Below are 26,098 nucleotides of genomic sequence, written 5' to 3'. Positions count from 1 at the left end.
CGGAGGAATATTTTGTCCTATACAGTAATTAAGTCATTCTGAAAGCATGTTCTCAAATTTATGCAGAGGACAAGAGGTTAACAAGTTCACAAAGAAGCAACGCATTTTGAAGAGTTGTTGTTGACATAAAATATGCATCACTTCATGATGCTGCTTTTAGAGGAACGTCACAAACACAACTAGAGGTCAACTTCTGAAAAGAGTAGTTTGAAGGCAACTGCTATTACACTAGTAGCCGTTTATAAAGATGCAAAGTCTTCCAGACACTCCCTTTACACTCATCTCTTTGCCCAAGGCTGTCTTGTGACGGCCAAACAGCTAGTTTGGCATAGAAGATTTTCAGTAATCTTCAAGTCTCCAGCTGTGCAAGACAGCAAATCAGCATGGCCTGCTAAAGCAGGTATTCCTACCTTAGGACTATTCTGCATGTGCAGCCTAGCCCAATTCTGTAACAGAGAAGTAATATCCCTGAAACTGTAATTTCTGTCCTGTAAAATCATTTCCAGAACATCCCTTCTCTTCAGGGTACTGAACGTAACTTTCAGGTATATGAAGATTTTGTTATATGGCTCATAGGATCAAGAATATTGACAACACATTGCATTAAAGCAGCTTCACATCATTAGGAATGTGATCCTGAAAGCATGTGAGCTGAAGGAAAGTAATTTTAATTATGTGACTGGATATAGTCTTTTCCCAAGACATTTCTCCTTCTACCTCTTGTGTTGTCAAATCTAATGAGAAGGAGACAAATTAACTTCAGAATAAACGAAAAAGTCAATAACGCTTTGCAGGTGTAAGGTTTGTGAAGGAAATATTATCTGGTGTCTAACAGGACTGATTTCTTCAGACAGGCCAACAGATTCTGTCATAAATCCTAGTAGACATTGTACTAGAAAATTTGTCTTGAGGTATTCTTTCATCATTTTGTTTCTTTCCTGAAGCAACCAGTTCTGAGTATGGGAATGCCATGAAAGGACTATTTTGGGGTAAGGAACACCTAAAGGAGAATTACCTCTCCTGCAAGCATTATCTACCAAAATTACACAAGAAAACACCCTCACACCCTCCACTTAAAAAAAGTCTCTGCCTCTTCTGAAGTAACAGTGAAAAGTCCAGGCAAATCTTCAGTTCTCAGTGGAAAAGAAAAATTGCAAACATTTTCAAATGCTCTTAATATTGCAATTAAACTCATGGTGGGTACTGCTTATCAGAAAACTGAAAGCATTCCTGTACGTCAGTCTTCTGCCAATCCTCCTCCACATCCTACACTACTGATGGGAGGCAGGTCACTAAGATTCAGGCAGCTTTTTAAAATTTACTCTGATCTTTTCTACGGGACATCAGCATCTAAAAAAAGGCAGAGCAACAAGGATTAAGGAAGCTGTTGATGCTTTTAAAACTTTTTAATGCAAAATGGAGTGACCGAAGATTTGCTTTCTAAATGTGACAGTGAAAAATCTCTGGAGATACAGAAAGTATTTGAGGTTTATACATTTTTCTTTTATCAAAAGATTTGGTCTTGGTTTTATATTAAATCCCTAAATTCTGAATGATGAATCTAAGACCTGCAGTATACTGATATAGTATCTGAACGCCTTTAATGAAAAGTTAATTCTACAAGTTTCAAATAAATAAAATTAATGTTGTAATTTTCTACAGTCCAGGCATATGTGTTACATAATCTAACTACTCTGTCACTATCTATCATAACCAGAGTACTCTTCTTCCTCCATATTGTAGACTAATCTCCCAGAAGGAAAAAATAATCATTATTTTATTTTATCTTCACTGTCCAATGTATGTCCATTAACGTTACTTGCACTACATTAGGCAAATACTGTTCAGAGGACAGAAATAATGGTATAAGGGCACATTTGTGGTGTTCATTCACCAGAAATGCTGTATGTAGTATTTATTTTCAAAATACCCATGTGAAGTGAGGTGACATGTTTCTGTAATTCTGCACCTGAGAATCGATACCCAGCGAGATAGTCTTTCATACATTAAAAACCCAACTTCAATCCATCTCAGCTGGATGTGCAAGAGCAACACTTAAGAAAATTAAACTGCCGGTTCTCAGAAAAAGTACCCCAGAAAGGAGGCACAAAATTAAAAGCAATAAATAAATAAATAAAAACTTAAAAAAACCCCACATCAATGGCAGAGGCAAGAGTAAAATTTAAGTCTCCAAAACAGCATTCAACTATTTACATTAAAAGATTAACCCTCCTCTTCCTACAGTCCTCATTATACACCTTCCAAGACTTCTCAACAAGCAAGGCAGTAAGTAATTCTACAGGTGATAGTAGTAACTGCATATAATGGAACAGGCAGAAGTTATATGGCAAAAAATAGCATAGTTTAAAGTTTTACATTTAAATAATTACGTACCAGGACTGAAGAGGACAATTGCTTTCAAATATGCATATTCATATCCATCTAGGCAAAGCTTAACCATGCTGTTACAGAACTCTTGCAATTTGAAGATATGCTCCATTACTAGTTTTCCTCTGTCTGTTGGCAGCTTATCTAAGTCAACACACACACAAAATATAAAACCTCCAAGTCAACACACATGCAAAAAATGTGATCACACTGGATTTTTAAAAATAATGATTTGTATCATTAGTGGGAAATCTATGCCAGCTATAAACTCACATGCTTGGTCTGAATTATCTTGACACCAACTATTATGGACTATAGCAATCTTTTTTTTCCCCTCACATTGTACAATTAGGTCTCTTCCTGCCACTACAGCTTCTACAATCAGGGGCAGACTAGAGCTTGAAAGGATCAATGAAGGAAAGACTATGAGTAAGGAAAAAACACTGCTACTCCACATCTGTGCTCTATGTCTAACAGTCAGGTGCCATGAGACAAGTTAGTGTACAGTTTTATGGGTTATTTTAGTCAGTCAAAGACCATGCCACTGCTGAAAAAGAAGGTGCACTATACACCTTTCCTGATTTGCGTCTAGGGGAATGTGGTTGGTGCAGAGCTGTTCCCCTTGCGTCAGCAATAGCTAAGCGGTCTGAAAATCCCGTTCCCTCCATGATCCATCAAAGTAGGGTCCCTGGGCCACACAGATTTGTTATCTCTTGGAGATGCTGCAGCTGGCGTACTACACAACTGGAAGACAATAGTTATAAATTTCTGATTTTTGCATTCAAACCGAATTCCTAAATTAAATAGCAAAAATATATATTTGTAATAATGATAAACCCATTATTAATTACTACAATACCCTTTTTGGTTAACATGCTTAAAAATTATGTAGACTAAAGCAAGCTCCCAAATTCCATTTGTATCCCTCCTAAAGACATTCACAGATTTGTTAGTATGTTAGCTGATCCATAATATTTAGTGGTTTAATCAATTTGTTTTAATGATAAACTATTGTTATTTATAGGAGGATCTTGTGGATATTTTTAAATCATGAAAACCCCTCAGAAATAATTCCCTCATCATACAAGCAGGGGAAAAATTTATAGTCTGGTGAGCTGTTTTTCTACAGCTTACCAATCTGTTTTGCATAGCAATAACAAATTTTCATCCACATAACACCAAATAACCCTAAAGTCTAGTTAGACCTGAAAATGCTAAGATTTTTGTGTGTGCACCTACCTTATTAAAAATCTGTTAAGACTATGAACAGATGAAGACTACATTATTTTTGATTGGTTAGATTTTAGTGCTGAACACCTTGTGAATGTTCACAAGCACATAAAGAAGATTAGCTAGAAGACTCCCCTGCCACTCAGAAGAACATTTCCTTCCCTGTAGATGGAAGAGGAGGCCAGCTGACACCTCCTTCTCTTGGAATGAAAAACACGCAAAAGATGCAGGACATAGGATTAAGAAGAAAGGAAGTATACTTTGTGAAGGTCTGTTGATGATTTGCATGTAGTCTAAAACTAGTATACGGAAGCCAGCAAGCCAGGTTAGGTAAAGGAATTACATCACCAAGCTGGCAGTTGGCTGCTTTGTTTCACAGTTATGAGCAGCAAGGACAGGTGGGTCATTCTTTACTTTCTACCCTTGACACAGAGGAATCACATTCACAGTACACTTGTGAATATGTGTGTTCTTAATGTTGATGCTGCCTGAAATATTACTGATTTGAGCTGATGTATACTAACAGAAGAGCCAAACACTATTTGACATTACACAGACACAATAAAAAACCCCCAGTAAATGCTAATCTATATTAGAAAGATTTGTTGTTGTTGTTGTTGTGTCTTGGGTTTGGGTTGTTTACTTGTTTTGTTTTTTTTTTAATTTGGGGGGAATTAACTATTAGCATAGCTGACTTTTGCAAAATTGCTAATAAATTCCATCTTGTGAACTGATTTTTCTAGTATTATTTTGTTTCAATACTAACTGCTAAACTCTACAAACAGTAAATTTTCATTAACAACTGAATGATAACTAAGAAACTTCTACGCAGTTCAAAACTTAAAAACCATGAAGTAATTCCCCAAGTCTGGCAATGTGCCCAGTATGCACCTTACCTTGCTGTAAACTGCCGTGAAGGTGATTAACAAACGCAGTTAATATAGTTGCCACATTCATAACTTGTGAACACTGTGCAAGACCAAGTGTAAAAAGTTCGTTCCAGCAGGCTTTTACTAATGATATGCTGTTATCCTGTCTATTAAAAAATACATAATTTCACTTAATAAAACCAGCCATTTGCATTCACAGTTTTTTTTTAATTTGAAGAACACTTCATGAAACATTCATCCAATTCAATCATTGCAACCAGTATCAAAATGAAGCCCTGCATCAAAAGGATTTTTATTTGCATACTAGGATTAAAGTACCTGTTTTAGAGTGACATTTGCAAAGAAGTAATTTTTGTTTTAATGCTCTAAAAGGAAATAGATCTGTATTACAAAAGCAAGCTGAAGTTACAGTAAATGCCAACTGTCTAGGCATATTCCATTATGCTAGTTTTCTTATGATTTACACTATTTTTTGGGTAACATTTACATGCATGGACAAAAAAAGTTCGCATTGCTCCTGTATTGTGGATGTAGAATAGACTTAAAGGTCTATTTAATTTTTTTTCTACTTGAAATCTGGCAGTTTGGTATAATTTCTTAATCAAAAATACATGTGAAATGGAACACGTGAGATCAAGTTCCTGAGCTTCCAGACTGCTATTCTCTGTATCCTCTTCATGTTTGGAATCAGGACTGAAATACAGACTTTTAAGTATAAATAGAAGTCACGAGGATTTGTCTGCTGACAGAATTAGTCCTTAAATTAAGTTTCATGTGTAGTCAGTATTTTTTTTCAGATGCTGAAGCTTAAATTTAGGTGTATCAATCCATATTCAGGCACTTCCTTACTTTCAGTATTCCCAAGCATCACTAACTCGTAGAGCTTAGCAAGAGCTCAGTACCTTAAAAAGGAAATACTACCAGTGAGGAGTCAAATTCAGGTACCATGTGTCACAGTTTTAGCCAGTAAATATAAATATAAATAATGGAAAGTTAAAAGAAGCACAAGACCTATCAAAGAAGAAAAGCACAAAAGCTACAAAAATACAATTAAATAGATTTTTGCAAGAACGTTGATGAACATTGACGAACTCTTCAAGAACATTTCTGATGATTTACTGCAATACTAAAATGCCAAATGACAGACTAATGTAGCCTTGTCCTGTACTGCATTACAGAGAGCTCACCTAGGGCAATATTTTTTACTATGATCCAGTTCTTGTTATGGTAGACATGATACTGTACATGCAGCTTCTACACATATTTGTCACATCCCCATTCATCTCCTGTCAAAGGGACTATGCTGAGGAACAGTGAAAAAAGGGTGTACTGGCTACTCAGCTGGTATGCGTGTGGATAGATGTATCATCTAGAGCAACTTTATGGCTGATCAAACTTAAGCAGCCTCAAAAAACTAAGAAGCTGTAACCAGCTTGATGAACATTTCAGTAGGAACATCTCTTGCCTACTAAGATCCTCACGCAGGAAGATGAACTAAACAATAACTTGGTATCATTAACGACATCAGTATGCCAAAGCCAACTGTCTTCCAGAGACTAAGGAAAACATTGCCTGAGGAGGAAACCACCTGGATACAATTATCTATCTTCCTTACAAAACCGTTACTATGGTTTTGTTTTGGCTCCTCAACTCCTCTCAATTACTAGTACCATGAATTTCTCTTAATTTTCAAAGTCAAATGAGTCACCCTTCTAAAAGTCAAAATTATAGGATATAATGTGCTCAAACTAAAAATGCTGCATTAATTTCAAATAAATCTCGACATGAAAAAGTATTTTAAGCTCTTCAAAAGGAAAACTTTATATTTATGTTAAACGGTGTTTAAATATACTCTTGCCCAGGATCTTGATTGGGACTGTAAATGCTAGCACAGGTGAATATTAACACTATTAAGACAGCCTACTCCTCTTTTTTTTATTCAGACAGAAAAATGTACTGGAAAATAACATATTCAAAAAATATGCAGATTTTCTTTAAGCATTTCTTGTTAATCTTTTTGGAGAGACAGGTCTTCTGTACAACATTTTATTTTTAAAAAACAGTTCCCATTTATTGTTATAACACTAATTTGCAGTGTCCCTCAGTTGCAAAAACCTTTAAAAATGTATAATGATATAATGTACTATGTTAATTCCTATGTATTTTGAAATTCTGTGGGGCAACAATTTCTACTAAAATAAAACATCATATTTACCTGATCTTTTACCCTTGCTATTGTTTAACTCTATAGAGTTTAATTTTTTTCTTCTCCAAAACACAGGCTTCGATTACACACAATATAGTACCTTTCCTTAAACAATGTAGAATCATTTGGCTTAAACATCTAAGTAAACACAAATGATAATCAGAGCTCATCCTGCTTTTGACAGCTTTCCTGGAAAAGGGGACAATGCCTCACTTTAAAAAGGAATTCTCTTTGCTGCCACAGTCATGCACTATTTTGATATCGCATAAAGAAAAATACTGTAGATGAGAACAGACAAACATGATTTATACTCCATTTGTGTCAGAGCTGATAAAGTATCTTTATTTGTTTGATGTGTTTACATAAAATTACTTTTGAAAATAATATAAATCACTTTTCCTCATGCTGTTTTGAGATGTTTTCTCGTGATGATCGGCAATGTGCTACTACATTTGGCTTAAGAATTTTAAGTGATACACTGAATTCTGCTGGAAAAGCAGGATGTTATACAAACTGTAAAAGGAATAATAAGCATTACTTTCTGGTCACAGCAACCATTCGTTTTTGGAAAATCCCCTGAAATTAAACAACTTAATCCTGAATGCTTGCTGAATCTAGCTAATCATTTTCTTCATATAGGTTATTAAAGGCAAAATTAATACTACTAATTCACCTATAAAGATAACAATATCTGGGGATCCAGAGAGGAGTTTCTTTGTTGTGACTGCCTGATAAGCATCTTAGTTTGCGATGTAGCTATTAAAAAATGATAGGAAGTCCTATCTTTATTAAAGAAGTAGCAGTGTGCAGGCATTTGATTGTTATAAATCTACTCCTTTTTCCTTCCAAACCCAAACAAAGTACCTGAATTGGACTGAAGTTGGGAGTAGTTTTGATTAAGAAAATTTACCTTCATGATGAAGATCTATAAAACAGTTTTAATAAGTAGATTTATATTTTAAAGTGTCCCTGAAGATGACAGTGAAAATAAAAAATTTAAAAGTGCGTATTCACAACATGAGTGTACAGAGCAACCAAACACTTACCCTAAAGCTTGGAAAGATGGAATGGAACGTGCCCAGTGCATGGACAAGAAAAGCAACCTGGAGGCAGACTCGCAGATATAGTGAACATTAAGATATTCAGGCATAGGAGAAGGCATGGTGAGCTGGCAATCAAAAAAAAAAAAAAAAGTGCAAATCAGTTATTTTACTTTCTTCATAAAAAACATGGTAAGAAAAAATCAGTCTCAGAGTTTCTTTTAGGTGAAAAAGTAAAACTGGTTTTTAAATAAGCATGAGATAATCCTGAAATAAAATTGAATGACTGCCTTTTTTGTTATAAGCCACACTGTTATACTCTATAATAACTACAAAGCAATAAAAAAGGCAAACAGTTTGAATCTTTATCTTAGATAAAGGTGTCTGGGACACCTCGAGATGGAAAATCCCAAATAAAACCCAACTTTTGAAACACTCTCAAGGAATAAAAGTTTTAGAACAAACACTGTTATTAGAATGAAGTTGCTTATATTTATATATAGATAAATACATTTAAAAAAAACAAACACAGAGGCATCATTACTTTCTAAAGCTTCCCCCAGAGGAGTGGCAAAATGACCTGAAAAAAATAGAGGAGTTCCCACAATTCCTGGGGAGGGTCTGTGTGTGGGAATTGTATTTCACAAAACATCTGGTTTTGTACTTTTAATTAATATTTTATGAATAAATGCATCAAAAGTCTTTTGATGTGTGAGTAAAATGCCTAATACACAGCTGCCACCAAGTCCTAAAACTATAATCAATATACATCAGAAAGGACCAGCTCTACCTTTCTCAACGTACATGAGTAAAATCAGGGGTGTTACTGTCAAGAAAGTGGGATTTGACCCCAAACTGCTAAATATGGCATTGTAGTTTTATCTTCAGAAATTAGTGCTTCTTAATATAATGGTTTGGCTAACACAATTTAAAAAAAAAAACAACACTGACATTTGCATTAGAGAGATGTTTATCTGAGTGATCAAAACATGCTGATGAGAAGGTATTATGGTTTAACCCCGCCAGCAACTAAGCACCACAAAGCTGCTCACTCACTTCCCCCAGCAGGATGGAAGGAGAGAATTGGAAGGGTAAAAGTGAGAAAACTTGTGCGTTGAGATAAAACCAGTTTAATATTGGAAATAATATAATAATAATGAAAAGGAAAATAATAAACAATAATTAAAAAAAATAAAAATAACAAAAATAAATAAAACCCAAGAAAGACAAGTGATACAAATAAAAACAATTGCTCACCACCAGCCAACCGATGCCCAGCCGCTCCCCAAGCAGCAGCCCCCACCCTGCCAGTCTCCCCTCTAGTTTATATGCTGAGCACGACACCATATGGTATGGAATATCCCTTTGGTCAGTTGGGGTCAGCTGTCCCGGCTGTGTCCCCTCCCAGCTTCTTGTGCACCCCCAGCCTATTCGCTGGGGGGGGGATGTGAGGAGCAGAAAAGGCCTTGACCCTGTGTAAGACCTGCTCAGCACTAACTTAAACATCCCTATATTATCGACACTGTTTCCAGCACAAATCCAAAGCATAGCCCGTTACCAGCTACTGTGAAGGAACTTAACTCTATCCCAGCCAAAACCAGCACAGAGGGGCAAAGTTTAATAAAATGCCTGGTACTGAAGAAGTTCTCAGATGAGCAAGCTTTTTGATTTGTCCATGAATAATAAGATTAAAAAAAATGAATAGAAGAGTTTCTGCAGCCTTGTAAAATGAGAAATAAAGCCAGAAAATACATGGCTCACTAGAAAAGAAACCATATTTTCCCATAATGATTAAAGTCAATTAATACCATACTAAAATAGGGCATATACACATAGGAGAAACTGACAAATACACTTAAGAGTCCCAAAATCCAGTTGCAGATTATCAGATCCACCTGTTAACAAGTAAGAATGTGGATGCTGATTCTCTGCTTTGTACGACTCTTGTTTATGTAAAACCTTTTACATGGATTACCTAGTATTTTAAGGTAAGAAGCCACAAAATAGTGTAGCTAAACCACTGAAAAGAGCTGTACATTTTCCAAAACAAATAGTTAACTAGTGAACAAAGGCAGTGTATTCATCAGAAATGAATGCCAATAACTTAACAAATAGTTAATCTAAGAAATCCAATACAAGATTTAATCAGATCATTATTTTATATTACTATGTTAAAATGGTTGTAAGTAGTCAACAGTAAAAAAGTATTAAGTACCCTGAATGCTACATGTGCATCACTAAGTAGTGGCCCCTCTATTTCAACGATATTCATGCTTGTTTCTCCACCAATCAGCTGTACGCTGGCTTCAATATTTTCAGAGTTCTGGCACGCTGCAGTCTCTCCTGGATTTAATGCTTTAGCAAGAGTATCAAATGCCCTGCAAGATCACAACAAACAAACAAACAAACAGATTAAAAAAAATAATTAAAAAGAAAATAAATTTTTAGAGACCATTTCAATTTAGGACGAAGCATGCACATGTGTGAAACCTGTATTTAGATGCCTGTTTCAAAGAACTGGATTTGGAAAACAGAAATTAGTAGCATGCTTTTCCTGCCGCTCCACCAAACAAAATCCGTGAAAACTCCAACTTACAGTGGCTCTGAAACAAAAATTAGCAGCAGACTCTGTTCACACTAGTTGCCAACAAATTCACAGTTTTGACATATTGATTGTGTTGCTGAATCACAGTTTGCCTTTCAAGATCTCTTTAGTGATGTTTACTGAGAGTGCTGGCATGAGCGTTTTGAGGACATCAGACTGCTGTTAAAGTAACTTAGGGCACGTGTAAATTTTACAGGCTTTTTGCTGCTATGATGCACAAAGAGAACAAGCTTTTTTTTTTTTTTGGAGTAATGAGTTGTGGTTAGGTTACTCAGCTTAATTTGAAAAGACAGTTCTGAAATACGTAAAAGAAAGCACTCTTATGCTTTCAATACCATCCTTAGTATCCTTTGATGTGTGGCAGTGACTCCTGTGAAGACCAAATCACATGCACAAATGTTATGGTGGAGATGCCAGGAAGAGCACAGATATATTATTAATTACTTTGCTGCTCGATGACAAATCCATTGTTTTTCTGTGCATGAATACACCTGAAAACCAAAAATTATATATCTTCAATCAAAAATATACAGATTTGATCACTGCCTACAGACAGATGACATATCCTGAAAGCAGTATCATTTGTACACAGCGTTGCATGAAAAACTTATGCACGGAGTTCTGAAAACTTTACAAAAGCTGATTAACAGCTTGTATGTAGAACTGATTCTCAACTTATAGAGACATATTTATTATCACAGAATCTAAAATCACTGATTTAATGCCAAAGTCTGGAGGAGAATTTTACCACCTTCTCTTCCCCCACACTCCCTAGCTATATATATTCATTAACATGCTAAAAAAATCTAAATGTTTACTGTGTTTGACATAACCATTTACAACCAAACCAAACATCACAATAAAAGAGCTGCTGACACTGCCTCAGGCTTGAGATGGTAAAAGAACTAGTTTTTGGTCCTACACTAGCCTGCACAGCTTGATGTGTACACGAGGGTGACTGCAGCATGCAGAAGTGGAGTAAACAGACGGTAAGCGGACTACACAGATATACCTGGGATGTTTTCTGTCTCAGGTATAAGGAAAGTAGGCATAAAGGGAATGCATTCATGGGTAAGATCTAGAAGTTACATTATTGGACTCCTGCTAGGAGATACGAATTTCAGGCCCTGCGTGGCTCACCCTTGGCAGCCTTAGATAGAACGAGCAAACCCAGCAGCTCAGTGGCAGCTGCTTCTCAGGAAAAATAGGATCTCTGCAAGCCTCTTCATGTAGCAGGCACAGAAATGTGAGAGGAACAAGATCCCTCCTTTCCCCAAAAGGTAAATATCATGTGCATCTGCCACGATCATGTATTTATTCTAGTATAGGCTGAAGAGTCCCTTTTAAACAGGGTGGGCAAGTACACTGGTTAACCATGTCTGCCCATGATATTCCAACTTATTCTTGAATGTTTGCTTTCAAAGAAATCCTCTCCCTCCTAGCTCATAAACTGGCAGTAGTAAGCCAGAAGAAGGCAATAGAAGTGCTGCTTCCTCACGGCTCAGCACTGTGGGTCCTTTCCATACATGAAGTCCAACATGAGCAATTGTTGCAAGATAAAACACCAATAAAAAGAGAATCTAGAACAAAGCTTGCTTGCCTGGAACCTATGAAAACCTAGCCCACAAACTGAGGAAAAAAGGTATAATCAACATTAAAATACATGGTATTGATATCCTTTACTAGAAACCACTTTGGTTCTCTTTTTGTCAGGCCCAGTCACTAACAGATATATGGGACTGCTGATAAACTGTAAAAATGAACACAGATAATGAAGCCATTAGAGGACAAGGCATATAACATTACAATATAAAAGCAGTGGAATGCTAGCAGCAGTTGTACACTAAATTTGTGTCAACAAAAGTGAAGGTTTAACTACTGTAGCTGCAAGCAATGGAATATAATAACATTTTATAATAACACATGAAAAATGTGGATGGATAAAACTTGCTTCCTGAAATCCCTTAACCTCCTTTTCTTCAGTAAACATCTGTGTCTGTTCGACCAAGCTGGCATAGGGCCTGGCAAAGAAACCAAAGGTTTAGATAAAAATATTAGTTTCTGCTTGGGTAACAACTTCCCTTTCATAGGAATATTTAACTTGAACCTCCCCACTGGAAACCTATTAGGTAACCTACTAGACAAGAGTATGCATTAAGATGAGTCAGAGCTCTTCCAAACTCTCTGGTTGAGAGAACTTGGTGCCTTGTCATAGGGAGATTTTTTAAAAAGAACAGGAACACTGAAGTTGGCAAAAGCAAGCATCTGCAAGTGCCAGGAAATAAAGAAATGAAAGATATTGTGCAACCTTATTACTACATATTTTTGAACAGCTGTAGTATTGAATGAAGTTTATCAGCACGTACAACAATACTATTTACACAGCATATTCTTACATTCTTTCACTAGGACACATAAAGGACCAAATCAGCATCTATATAAAGTCACATTAACTTTCTAGGCATCATATAAGGAAAAGAGCAAAACAAATGCATTCTGCTTGCAATTACACAAAGCAGTAGAGACTATAGGGAAAATCATATATTTCATAGAATTGTCTAGGTTGGAAGAGACCCTTGGGATCATCGAGTCCAACCATTTACCCTACTCTACAAAGTTCTCCCCTACACCATATCCCCCAACACCACATCTAAACGTGTCTTAAACACATCCAGGGATGGTGACTCAACCACCTCCCTGGGCAGCTTATTCCAATGCTCGACCACTCTTTCTGTGAAAAATTCTTTCCTAATGTTCAGTCTAAATTTCAGTCAGTACAAACTACTTCAGCATGTATCAGTCTTTTTTTCCTTGATGGATTTACTTCACATACATTTTCAAAGCAGCATGTACAACGTAGATGGTGTGTAAAGAAATATTGCTGGGGCGGCTGTCAGAAGCTTGCATGAGATGACAACCAAGGAAGAATATGATTGTAGCTGACAGAGTAACTGAGTACGTACTACACAGAATACCTTACACATTACGCTTGCCAAAATGGCTCAGTTAAAACCAATGCAAGACCCAAGTTTGTAAGATATTCAAGGCACTTGGAGGACAGGGAGATGATCGGAGACCAACTTAGTGGCCTTCTATGATGAAGCGACTACATCAGTGGACAAGGGAAGAGCTATGGATGTCATCTATCTGGCCTTCTGTAAGGCCTTTGACACGGTCCCCCACACCATCCTTCTGTCTAAATTGGAGAGATAGGAATTTGATGGGTGAACTGTTTGGTGGGTGAAGAATTGGTTGGATGGTGGCATCCAGAGGGTAGTGGTCAATGGCTCAATGTCCAGATGGAGACTGGTTATGAGTGGTGTCCCTCAAGAGTCCGTATTGGGACCAATACTGTTCAATGTCTTCATCAATGATGTAAACAGTGGGATCAAGTGCACCCTCAGCAAGTTTGCAGATGATGCCAAGCTGAGTGGTGCAGTTTACACAACTAAGGAATGGGATGCCATCCAGAGGGACCTGGACAAGCTCAAGAAGCATGCTTGTGAACCTCATGAGGTTCAACAAGGCCAAGTGCAAGGTCCTGGACCTGGGTTGGGGCAGCCCCCAGTACCAATACAGGCTGGGGGATGAAGGGATTGAGAGCAGCCCTGTGGAGAAGGACTTGGGTGTTCTGGTGGATGAAAAGCTGGACATGAGCCAGCAATGTGCACTTGCAGCCTAGAAGGCCAACTGTATCCTGGGCTGTATCAAAAGAAGCATGGCCAGCAGGTCCAGGGAGGTGACTCTGACCCTCTGCTCTGCTCTGGTGAGACCCCATCTCACTCACTACTGCTCTGGAGCCCTCAACACCCCAGTAAAGACATGGACCTGTTGGAGTGGGTCCAGAGGAGGGCCACAAAAGCGATCAGGAATGGAGCACCTCTCCTACGAGGACAGGCTAAGAGAGCTGGGGTTGTTCAGCCTGGAGAAGAGAAGGCTCTGGGGAGATGTTATTCCAGCCTTTCAGTACCTAAAAAGGGCCTATAAGAAAGATGGGGACAGACTTTTTAGCAGGGCCTGTCGCAACAGCACAAGAGATAATGGTTTTAAATTAAAAGAAGGTAGATTTAGACTAGATACAAGGAAGACATTTTTTAAGAGGGTGATGAAACACTGGAACAGGTTGCCCAGAGAGGTGGTAGATGCCCTGTCCCTGGAAATGTTCAAGGTCAGATTGGACAGGGCTCTGAGCAACCTGATCTAGTTGAAAATGTCCCTGATCATTGCAGGGGAGCTAGACTAGATGGCACCTTTAAAGGTCCCTTCCAACCCAAACTATTCTATGATTCTATGATAATCAATGAATGTATTTGTATTGACGGTGAGAATTCTGTGAGTTCTCTTGTGTAGAAAGAAAATGCTTTTCAAACTTTTAAGGCGATTAATAGTGACAGGCATTAAACTACTTACACAGGTGAGATCTCTAAGAAACAGGATGATACAAAGTACTTAGGCGATAGTACAAGATCTAAGACACGTTAAGGAAAACCAAAAGGTAAGAAAATCAGTTATGAGATTTACATTAAAAATTATTTCAAGTACAACCAACTGAAAGTATTTATTTCTCAAACAGAATTTCCTTATGATTTCACTTGGAAGAATCTTACAAGATTTATCTTCTATATGAGCTCAGGCTGTTATTTTTAATGCAGTTAAATTACCTGTATTTTTAAGTGTAACATGCCTTACCTTGTAACATCACTACTAGCTTGTTCTTCTTGCTGAAGTTCAGATAATGATGCATCTCCATTACTTAAACTCTCAATCATAGATAGCTCTGTACTGCTTTGTGAGAGGTCTTTGCATTTACTGAGATTTGCTAATGAAGTCACCACATTTGCCAGTGTACTTAAATCCCCCTGACATGCTTCAACCTAAGGGAAAAGCAGAGTTTTTAATTCTCTCATATTGGCAGCAGTTAACTTGCAGTAGAAGAATCTAACTTTTACGTAAATGAAGAGTTGAGCGTGTGAATAGACCTGTAAGAAATTATTGTTTTCAGTAAATGGGTAATCATAATGCAGCAATTAGATGCTGCACTGCTTCTAAAATATGAAATATTTAGACATTTACTTTTACAAGTAATAGCTATCTATTTCTTTCTGAAAGAACGCTACAGATGGTAAGAAACTGCAGAAAGGGAATTTATCATCTCCACTCACTAGTCAGTCACCAGGACTATAAGACTGCACTAGATTATATTTTTAGCATCTTCCTTCCTTCCTCGTGTAAGTGAGTCATTAGTAATACGGTAGGAAAATGTTTGAAAAGAAGGAATAGATAAAAAGTCACCTTTAAAAGCAAACAGAAAAGTAATTCTGTTGCAGCCTTTTTAGTTTCTATGTCTTTATTTAACTGCAAGGGGACAAGGTGATACAGTAGTGACCAGCAACTCAGAGAGGCAGTAAAACAGGTTTGCCACCCTGCCCCCCCCCAAAAAAATAAGGAAAGTGTATGATTACAGACAAGTATGCTGCTGCTAACACCAGCATGCTACGTGTCATTTAGCTTGCACTGTCACAGTCTACAGACAGAGCCAGAAAAGTGAAATGGAATAAACAACTTCTGATGGGGCCCTTTGCAGACAGAGCAAGCGAGGCAAAATGCATGAAAACAGTATGAGGTAATTTAATATCAGCTAGAAAAATACAAAAGCTTCCTACTGTGCATTTTTTAGGGAAGTTATCACATGGCTTTAGTGGATCAGTAAGTGTAACAAAATGGAAACAAAGGAAAATCAGCTTAGAAATAAGATTGTTGCTGAGATAGCTCTTATTAGCTTTGCCAAAAAAATGAGTGATTCAAGGGGAAAAAACCTAACAGTATTTATGAAATGCACTGTGATAATGCCCTGTGAGGTTTTGCAAACACCTCACTTTATTGGTACAAAAGCAATATTCAAGTGTCAGGATTGCCCAATACAAAGAAAAATAATGCAGCCCTTAAAGCTCTCTAAAAATGTGGAGGAAGGCCTTTACTTTGTAGAGTTTTTAGCATTTTTACTATGCGAGGCTAAAAGCATTCTTGTGAAGAGAAGGCGTTTGCAACAACAGCAAATGTTGAAAGGAGTGTTTTAAAAATGAATTTAACAAAACAGAAGTACAACAAAACAGAACACCCATCCCTCTCTACATATACAATTACAGTAAACAACACTAATTAATATATCAGTCACATTATCATATACCTTATCTGGAGTCATCAGCACAGTAGGCTCACTTTTTATTGCAGACTGATGAATGTTAACAAACATTCCTGATTCCAGCAGACCTGTTGATCTGACACAAAACAGCACACATTTTAATTTTGGTTAATTTTAAAATTAATTTTTCCTGTTTCAGGAAACAGACATAGCTGCTTCTGAGTAGAATTTACATACCTCGCTGTTTCATTGTCTGTTACAAAAGTTGGAGTTGCAGCTAATGGGCTACGAAGATCTTTCCGAATGTAAATCTTTTCTGTAGAAGCTGCACAGTTTGAAGATTTTTCTCTTGACACTTCAATAGGTTTCCTCTCACACTGCACAGCTAACAAAACAATATGCAACTATTAAGTCACATCCCAAATTACAGACTAAGAAATACTCTTTTTTTCCTCTCTTTATTTAATGTGCAATTTTAATAATGATTCTGAAAATAATGAAAAAAAAAATTCCCATAACCAATAATCTAACAACTTGGGTAAAAAACAACACAACAATTTTATTTGTTTCTAACAAAATGATGTAGTAGTCAACGTCTGAGAGCAAACATATAGACACTAAATTTTTCAAGTTACAATTAAGGGAGAAATCCCCTTATACCTTATTTTTAATTTGGATTTTTAAGTGGAGGCTTACTGCTTCTCCTTCTCTCAATTTCACTGTCCCACACTTTCAGTTCATTCATAAAGGACTCACTGTACCCTTTTTGATGCCACATAATTTTATGCACTTAAAGAAGCTTCTCAAGTTAGGACCTCAGACAATACACAGGGAAATGGACATTCACAAAGTTCAGTTCAGACCATTTAAGATCTGGGCGACATCCTGAACCACAATCACTGACTTCAGAGAAGAAGCACATTTTGATTTGAATATCTCAGTGAAACTAGGTGGAATGAATCTGGGCTATAGCCTACAGATCCATCACCTTGCTCTGGATGGATTAGAGGACACTAAAATGAAACTTACAGTATTATAACCTATGGGGAACTCTTTAGCTCAATGGAATAAAGCCACGAGAAACCAGTTTACAGTTCGAATTTAAAAGTTCAAAAGAAAAACATAATTTCTGGAAAAATAAGGTAACAGTAACACAACACTTACTGTAAAACTTAATTAATAAAAGGTATTTACAAAGGACAAATTTTTTAAAAATACACAGTAAGTTGTTCCTCCACAAATTTAAAGTGGTGCAAGTCATTTTATAGATCAGAATAAGATCTTGAAAGAGAGTGACAAACCAGGCCTATACATAATTTAAAATACGCATCAATTCACCAGCCTGATAAGCACTGACTACTGGCTAGCAGAGCCTCTTTAATGTTGTACTGCGCGTAGAAACTACTTAAGCCTATAAAAAGAATCCTGAATGTTCATGATTTTAAAACACAAAGGCAAACAGGAAAAAAACCTAACTTTTTTTTTCTTCAATTACACATTTTCAGAAAACGTGTAACTAAAGAAAAAAACTAAAAAGCTCTCAAGTTAGTAGCAGACTGTGATGCGATTCAAATTTTTACATTTATAAATATCATAAACCCAAATGTAATATCATTGAGTATTGACAATGCCATTAAAGCTACCCTGTAGCCCATGAATGGTGCTTTGAAAGGGTGGAAGATGAAGGCAAAAAAGTCTTTTATCTTCCTTTGCTAACCCCGTGCTCACTAGCTGGATCTGAGTTTGCTGAGAAAGGGCCAAGACTTCTTCAAGGGACAAATAACCCTAGGGAAGGAGCTACAGTACAAGACGGTGCTGAGTTTTCCTTCCTCTCCCCACTCCACTGAGGAATGAGACTTCTTGTCCCAAAACAATCCTCTCCTCTGCTCAGTATTCCCCCATGACCCAGAGATCCTTTTCATACCTTCTGACCCCCAACCCCAGCAATTTTGTTCTGCTTGAAAAGTCTTCTGTGGAAGGGCAAAGTACTGCCAGCTGAACCAGAGGGAAAGGGATAAAGATCCCCTTTCACCGCCCCAGCTTTTCCTCCCTTTCTGAATTAATTTCCTCTGTGCTGGAAACGTGTTACTGGTTTCTGCTGACAGAAGCAGGGCTGTAAGGAGGGGAATGTCCACAGAGGCTCAAGAGGGTCAGCAAAATAGAGCTGGATGGCAGAGAGCAGAGCACAAGACTAATATTGTGCATATAGCAACAGCGTGGCAGTATCAGGGCTGAAAAATTTGTGTATTGCTTGATTTTCTGCATATTTAGTACTCTGATGATACTGCTGTGGTGTTGCAATATCACTACATCCAATGTATGGAAATCTAAAAAGAAACTTGAAATCTGCAGGAACTGGTAAGAACTGAACTCTAGACCACTACAGATCTCTGCCTTGTGAAAAACTGGCTCTGCAGAGCTTTGCAGCAATTGCCAGTAATCTCCGTTGTGGAAAAAGTGACAAGAAGGTAGAAGGATTCAAAATGTTCAGTAGCTAAATTTACACATAGAAGAATTGCATGTATAAAAACCAAAGATGGAGACATATTTAGACATTTGCTACCTAGAAATAACAATTCATTCACTTTTACCACATGCAATGTGCTTATTAAGTTTGTCGAGCAATATGCATGCTTGAAAACATTTCAGACTTCTGATATATCAAACTTGTACAATTCTATAAAGGAAAAAGATACAGTGATTTAAAAATGTAAAAGCAAGACAACAATTTGTATTAATACGAAGCGTATCTTTTGTAGCACAAACGTTAACATAGCTGCCAGCTAAAATAAGTTGCACTAATTCAGACTTACAATCTTGTTTCATTCCAAAAGCGATGCATCTCTGCAGCCTACAGTACTGACATCGATTCCGGTGGTGTTTGTTAATGACACAGTCTTTTGTTCCTCGGCACGAATAAACTAAATTCTTCCGTATACTCCTTTTAAAGAATCCTTTGCATCCCTCACAGGTTACTGCTCCATAGTGACGCCCTAGTTACAGAACAATATAAACCACAACATTAATTTTACACTGCAATATTATTTTTGAGTTTGTATTTATTAAAAAAAAAAAAAAAAGTATTTGCTATTTTACCCACAAAAAGAACACTTCTTTTCCCCATAGTTTACAGATCTGAACACATATCATGGCTATAAAGCAATACAGGAAAGTTAACCATTTTTCTAGTTCAAAGCACTTAAACAGGACAGATTTTACAAATAGGCAAGTTGCTTATTAAATTCTTGCTGAAGCTGTTGACAGCAGCGTTCAAAAAAGCTAAGAAAACAGGTTAGCAAGAACATAGAAGAAACTCTTTTAATTTATACCTTCTTTAGCAATTTTTAAAAAAAGTCCCTACAGTCAAGCCCTGTTATTGCTCATTACAAATTCAGCTGTTGAAATTGTATGCATTAAATCTAATGGAACCATGGAAAGCGCAAATGCTGGCATTTGACAGCAGTAGGTAATCACTTCAAAGCTTTACTTTCACCTTTCATTCTCCTAACAGTGTAATGGTAAGGGTTCTTTCACTAAAACTTCAATGAAAGAATAATCTAAAACAGCTAAATATTTTTTTTTTTAAATCAGTTCTTTGCTGAATTTTCTAATATATAATACTAACATACAAAAATTTCTAAAGCAGTATATGTTTATACTATATAGTATATTCACACCACAGAAAAAAGTCAAGTTTAAAAATTATTTTTCAGAAGTAAATTGTTTTGATTCTGTTATTCCACAAAATACAAATATCACTTAGAAGTACTGGTTTTGATCAGGGCATGCTTGGCAATTCCAACAATTTTAATTTTATGATCCTGAAGAAAAAAAAAAAGTCTAAAGCCAAAGATCACTGACAAACTCAAAATACAGTGGAGGCACTAAGGCTTCTCTTTGAACTAAGTAGGGTGCCTGACAGAAATAAACCTCAAATATGAACTAATTTAAAGGGAAATATATTTGTACATTCTTTCCTCACTCCTCACAAACTTTTATTTAGATACATCAATCTCGTCTGCCTGAAGTTTCTAGTAGGTTTTCTAGATTCCTTTATCACAACCATATTACCACGCTATTAAAATGTGAAATTTATAAAGCATCATATATATTAAAAGAATATTACTAAGTGAAACATTTTAATAGCAGCTGAAATGTGAATACTTGATATCCACTCTGCAAAGCACCAGCACTGCTTCTTCACCTACTCTTTAATGTAGCTTTTTGGACTCCCGCTTGGAGGTGTCTGCAAAGCAGTTTGCATGATGGTGCTTGTCACAGAGGAGGCACCCCAGAACCTGCAGCTGCTCAGGGGAACATGGCACTCTCCCCAAATTCACTACCACTGCTCCATATCCCCGGGCCAGAACAGGAGGAATAGCTCCTGGGACCTCCAGCCTCTCAAGGAATACTGCAGCCCTCCACTGGGGAGCCAGAGGAGTTTTGCCAGTTGGAGCAGACCAACCAGATCTTTGCCTTACGTTTGGCAGAAATTTTCTTTGAGATGGGTGAATTTAGAGCTGTAGGAACTACATTTGTAACGCTAAACTTTGCCGCAGTAGAAAAATTTTAATTGGCTTGGTTTTCTAGGAAGTTTGCTCCCCATCCTACTACTTCTCATGGTGATATCCTAACACTACCTACTTCTTCCCCCTGGCCCCCCATCTTTATACACTTTATTCCCATCACTTCCCAAAAGGAGCATTTAACTGCAGCTGTCATACGTTGATATTACTGGAGGTCCATCATACAGACTTCACTGACAAACCATAAGAATCTTCTAACGGAGCAACCATTTCCCTACTTAGACTAATTTTAGCTAAGTAAGTAAAGAGCAAAGTTAAATGTCTCATCTCTTTACAACCCATTATCTTCTGTAACAGAGAAAGTGCAAAGAAAAAGAAGCTTTCAGCTAAACTGTGCTGAGGAACAGCCCTTGTATTTCTCTCTCTCTATTTTTTTTGAATAAAAAAGAAGACATCCGCTCAGTAATTCCATCTCTGACAGATCTGGAACATCCGATGGCAGGCACACATGCAAAGGGAATGTGGTAGACAGAGTTCTCCAGTGCACTGCTTCCACTGTATTTCTTTCCAGTCTCTTAATAACATTACATAAAATTCAGTGCATGAAACATTTTTCTTTTCTTACCTTAGCACTCTACTTTGGTCATATATGAATATACCATTCTTAAGCTTACTTTTTACTGGAACTATAATGCATTTGTACAATTTTAATAATGATTCTTCAAATAACCAGCTGTCCTGCACAGATTTCATATTAGCAATTTTTTCATATATTTGCAAAGTCTTCCTTGCCTACTGGTTTCATATTTAAAATAACAAACAAGTTTCTCATATATTATAAGAGAACCTGTTAACAATAACAAAGTTCACTGCATGACCTTATTTTAAGGAAGAAAAAACTCTCAACGTTGTTGCCTAGGTAATTTTATCAACGAGACTTTTAGAATAGGAAAAAAACGCATCAGTGTAAGAAAAAAAGGCAAAAAATATCAGGTAGAAAACATTACATTTATGATGTAAAACAATAATAAATCCCACCTATGAACACAGGAGTACCATTTAGCGTAATTCTCCACTGAAAGAGTAGTGTATCCTTTCTGTTCATGCATGTATAGATATATACATGTATATGCATGCAAATTGTTATATAGCTTCAGGAGAATTTTAAATTGCTTTTATAAAATTGCACCGCCTTAAAAAAAAAAAGAAAGAGAAAGAAGAAAGTAAATACCTGATGCCTTGTCTCCACATACAACACACAGATCAAACACTTTATTTAGGCCCTGTTCATTGGGGGAGTTGTCTGTTAAAATCTGGAAAAAAAGTGTGAAAGAATTTAATTTTTCTTTTTCTTACCATCAAGAAAGATTAAAATATATCTCATACTTGTGGTTTTTCTCTAAGATAGGGAACCAAATCTACAAAGTATAAGGTTTTCTTGACTACATTTTACAGCCTTCACAGACACAAAGGAGCTACCTGCCATGCCACTGTGCTCCTTTTCAGGATGGAACAAAAGTTTTACTTGTAATATTTTTGAAAAGAATTCAAGATTTCATTTATCTAAATACTACTTCTGCAAAATGGACTGACATTTTGAAAAACATTTAGCATCTGCATACTCTTACCTTTTGTTCAAGTTTGTATTTATATCCTAATGACTTGTTCATAGTACAAAAGAGACTGAACCATTAAATAGATGGAACAAAAAATCCTGTGTAAAGGCTACTACATCTACATTAAGGTTTATTAATGCCTTCTTTTATATTACACATAAATGGACCAACAGAAAATGTACTCTGGACACTACCATTACCTATCTAGTGGTATATAGTTTGGCTTTCAGTAACAGTTTGACATTATTACAGTATCCTTTCTTGTCTCATTCATTTATCTCTGGTACCTGTAAAGCTTCATTAAGCACATAATATTAGAAAACCAGCACTACAGGGTAGGTGCTATTGCCTTCCATTTGATCTTTAAAAACTCTACCCCACTGCGACATAAATAAAGCACTGCAAAAATTAAATTTAAAAAAGGAACACACATAGCACGAGTAATAACCAAACATCATCTGGACAATTATGTAAAGCAGAAAAGAAAAAATTATTCTTCCCATTAAAAAGAGATTATAATTGCCAGACTCTCTCATTCTTGCTTTGCATATTCAAAACAGGACCTCTGATAAAAAGAAAGATAACTTACCGAAAGAGAAAGTACCCTATCTTAAGAAATCGCTTCTTAAGAAAGTTTGGAAGACAGTATAGACAATATATACGGGAACATTTAACAAGCACACTTCTTTCTAGCTAGCCTTTGTTAACAATACTGTCTCAGACATTAATCTATTGGGTTTTCTTTTAATATAACATCTTTTTAAGAAAAATAATATTGATGAGTTAAAAGAATATTAAACTTTCATTCCTTCCTAATTTCCATTATTAACATTATGTATTTTCATAATATTATATAAAATACATATAAACAAATTTTAAGTCCTTCCCTAAATGAAACCTGCACTGAAACGGGAAGTTACACATAAGGAAGGACTACAGAATTAGGCCCACGAGGAGATAAAAATCTCAGACTCGGAGAACTCATTAACTGACCCTTAACATGAAGAATAAAAATTGATTATTAAGATGAAGAAGAGCCACTGAAGGTAAAATAGATGATGGCAGAAAAGGCCTTGCCAAGTGAGTCAATGTAAAGATAAGATGCAATAAAGGAGAGGTTTTTCACAGAGCCAATGAATGGGAATTTCAAGTGAAGGTTACAGAAGAATGAGAAAAAAAGGTGAAATTGCACACGAAAAGATCATTTAGGGGAAAAGATATGAAAGATCCCAAAGAGGATGCAGTTGAACAACAAATGAATGGTACTTTGTATTTCACGAACTTTAAGTGGAAAAAAGAAATTGCTACCCATACATACAATCTAACTAAAGTGACAGAATACTGTTGCCTCTCAAACTGCCCTATTTTGCTTGAACTGTACAATCAGAATTACAGCTTTCAAATTTTTTTTGTCCAGACTTCCTCTATTCCTGGATTTTGCTTTTTAAACCAATGTGGCATACTTCTCATCTCTTAAGTTGTCTTTGAAAATAATTTTTTATACGGATATCCCGCTGGTTTATATTTTTGTTGAGGTTTACCTAAAATACAAAGTGTATGATACCACTAAACATGCTTAAATGCCTCTCAATAGGATTGGCTTTTGCGACTGCTCCCCTATTCATAGCAATCAAATTCTTTGGAGCAAGGACCTTGGCAGTCCATTTGCCAAGATTTGTGCGTTTCAAAAAAAAATGTGTAATACAGAGATATGTTTCAAGCTTACAAAACATGTGGGTAGCGAATCAGAGTAGTGGACTGGCTCCCAGATAAGCACAAATGAAAAAGAGCAGGGGTCTTCAGTTGAAAAGAGACGACTTGAAAGAGGATATAATAGTGATTTATAAAAACAATAGGATCCTTTATTGCTGTTTCTTATAGTGCAGGAGACACCTAATTAAAACATACTTGTCTCAGAAGATCAAATCAACTGAAGTATTCTTTGCACAGCATACAATTATACTATAGGATATTATGCAGACCAAAGCATATATGGTCCATATAAGTAACAAAACAGGTTGTTAAACTTTAGTGGCAGCTATCAACTATGATGGTTTCACTCAAGTCTCCAAATCAGAAGGTTGCTCTAAATCATCAGCTAACGGAAGTGAAAGAATATGCTCAGAACGATCATTATTTACCTGACCAGTTTTTAATATTTTTCCTTAAGCAACTGTTTCTGGCCATCATTTAAGTGTAAGACACTGGACTAAATGGACTGTAGCTATCCCAATGTTGCCTGGGCTACCACATTGATGGAGTTTAACAGCAGCATGAATGTACATGAGGAAACAATATGCAATAACTATGCTTTAGCTGGAGTGCAGTAATCTGCTTCCTACTGAAGGAGCTCACATGACCCAAGTCTTCAGTGCATGTTCTCCTCATCAGTGCCATCCCATCCTTGCCAGGTGAGGATATGGGGCAGAAAGCCTGTAAGTTGGAGGGTGAGGACTAATGAAGCTGCACATACAATGTGCATGGGAGTAAGGCGCACTGGGGACCAGTCTAGGGAGTTACAACCCTGCCTAGTTACAGTCTCACATTAGTAAACCCAAAATATTTAGTGTGATTTCCCTGTCCCCCACTGAGTAATGTCCTTCCCTACCAAATATTCTCTCTGACAAACTACCTCGGAGTACAGTTCACAAAGCTGAACAGTAGTTACAACAGCATACGAAAAGGAAAACAAGCAGAAGGAAATGTTAAGTGATAAAGACAATCAATGGAGAAAAAGGTATGTTTTTCAACAACACATGAAAACAGATGGAGAAGCAATGAAGCAGAAATAAAGAAGGACTGCTGGTATGGCAGGAGCTGGAAATCACTAAAAATAACAGTATTCTTTCTAATGTCATGAGCCAGGGTATACATTTTAAAAGCAATAAATTAAAAAAAAAAAAGTTTTCTTTATAATTTCTAAGTATCCATGCTGAGTCCTAGTGCAAGGAAAAGTATACCATTAAAAAGAACGCTCCAAAAAGGAGAAACCAGACAGACATATTTGGAAATAAAACATCTCTTCTTATCCCATTTGAACCAAAATTATGAAATAAAGTGGATTATCTACCTGGATGTGTTGTGCTGATATATCAGGGGATGCAAAAAACAGTTGGTTGACACCTGCAGCATCTGGAGTTGCTAGGATAACTTTTCCTGGAGTGGAATCTTGTCTGGCAAGGATCACCTTGCTTGGGGTAGAGCCATCATGATTTGTTAAGATGAACTGCTTGCCTGCTGAGCTCTGATCAAGTGCTGTAACAATCTGAATCTTCTGGCCCGTCTGCTGATCTGTGACAATCTAATAATACATTTATCTCAAATTGTTATGGTAACTTAAGTTCACCTTTGGGGCCCAATCTGGGCACTTGAAGAAAACGGGAATTTTGCCTTTGACATTTGTGAAGCAGGATCGTCTTCCCCTCTGTCACACAAGAGTGAAGTAAACTCAGGCA

The 26,098-nt window shown here is 36.7% G+C and overlaps 1 protein-coding gene across 3 annotated transcripts in view; it reads right to left on the bottom strand.

Annotated features, from left to right (window-relative positions):
- The window catches only part of NR2C1 (nuclear receptor subfamily 2, group C, member 1), a 40,862-nt gene that overhangs the window by 1,983 nt on the left and 12,781 nt on the right, over positions 1-26,098 (bottom strand). For 2 of the 3 annotated variants that reach the window (XM_009882593.1, XM_009882594.1), the window contains 10 exons: positions 25,714-25,944; positions 22,259-22,340; positions 19,315-19,494; positions 16,739-16,886; positions 16,547-16,637; positions 15,049-15,233; positions 9,970-10,132; positions 7,761-7,882; positions 4,515-4,654; positions 2,395-2,532 (listed from right to left, as the gene is read on the bottom strand). In XM_009882593.1, the coding sequence (XP_009880895.1) occupies positions 2,395-2,532; positions 4,515-4,654; positions 7,761-7,882; positions 9,970-10,132; positions 15,049-15,233; positions 16,547-16,637; positions 16,739-16,886; positions 19,315-19,494; positions 22,259-22,340; positions 25,714-25,944 (1,480 nt within the window). The remainder of the gene's footprint in view (positions 1-2,394; positions 2,533-4,514; positions 4,655-7,760; positions 7,883-9,969; positions 10,133-15,048; positions 15,234-16,546; positions 16,638-16,738; positions 16,887-19,314; positions 19,495-22,258; positions 22,341-25,713; positions 25,945-26,098) is intronic. The other variant, XM_009882595.1, reaches the window with a different exon arrangement.

This window comes from Charadrius vociferus, unplaced genomic scaffold (assembly GCF_000708025.1).
Source record: "Charadrius vociferus isolate BGI_N301 unplaced genomic scaffold, ASM70802v2 scaffold72, whole genome shotgun sequence".
Lineage (NCBI taxonomy): Eukaryota > Metazoa > Chordata > Aves > Charadriiformes > Charadriidae > Charadrius > Charadrius vociferus.
Note: the sequence above shows the minus strand (reverse complement) of the source record. Positions and strands in the feature narration are given on the sequence as shown.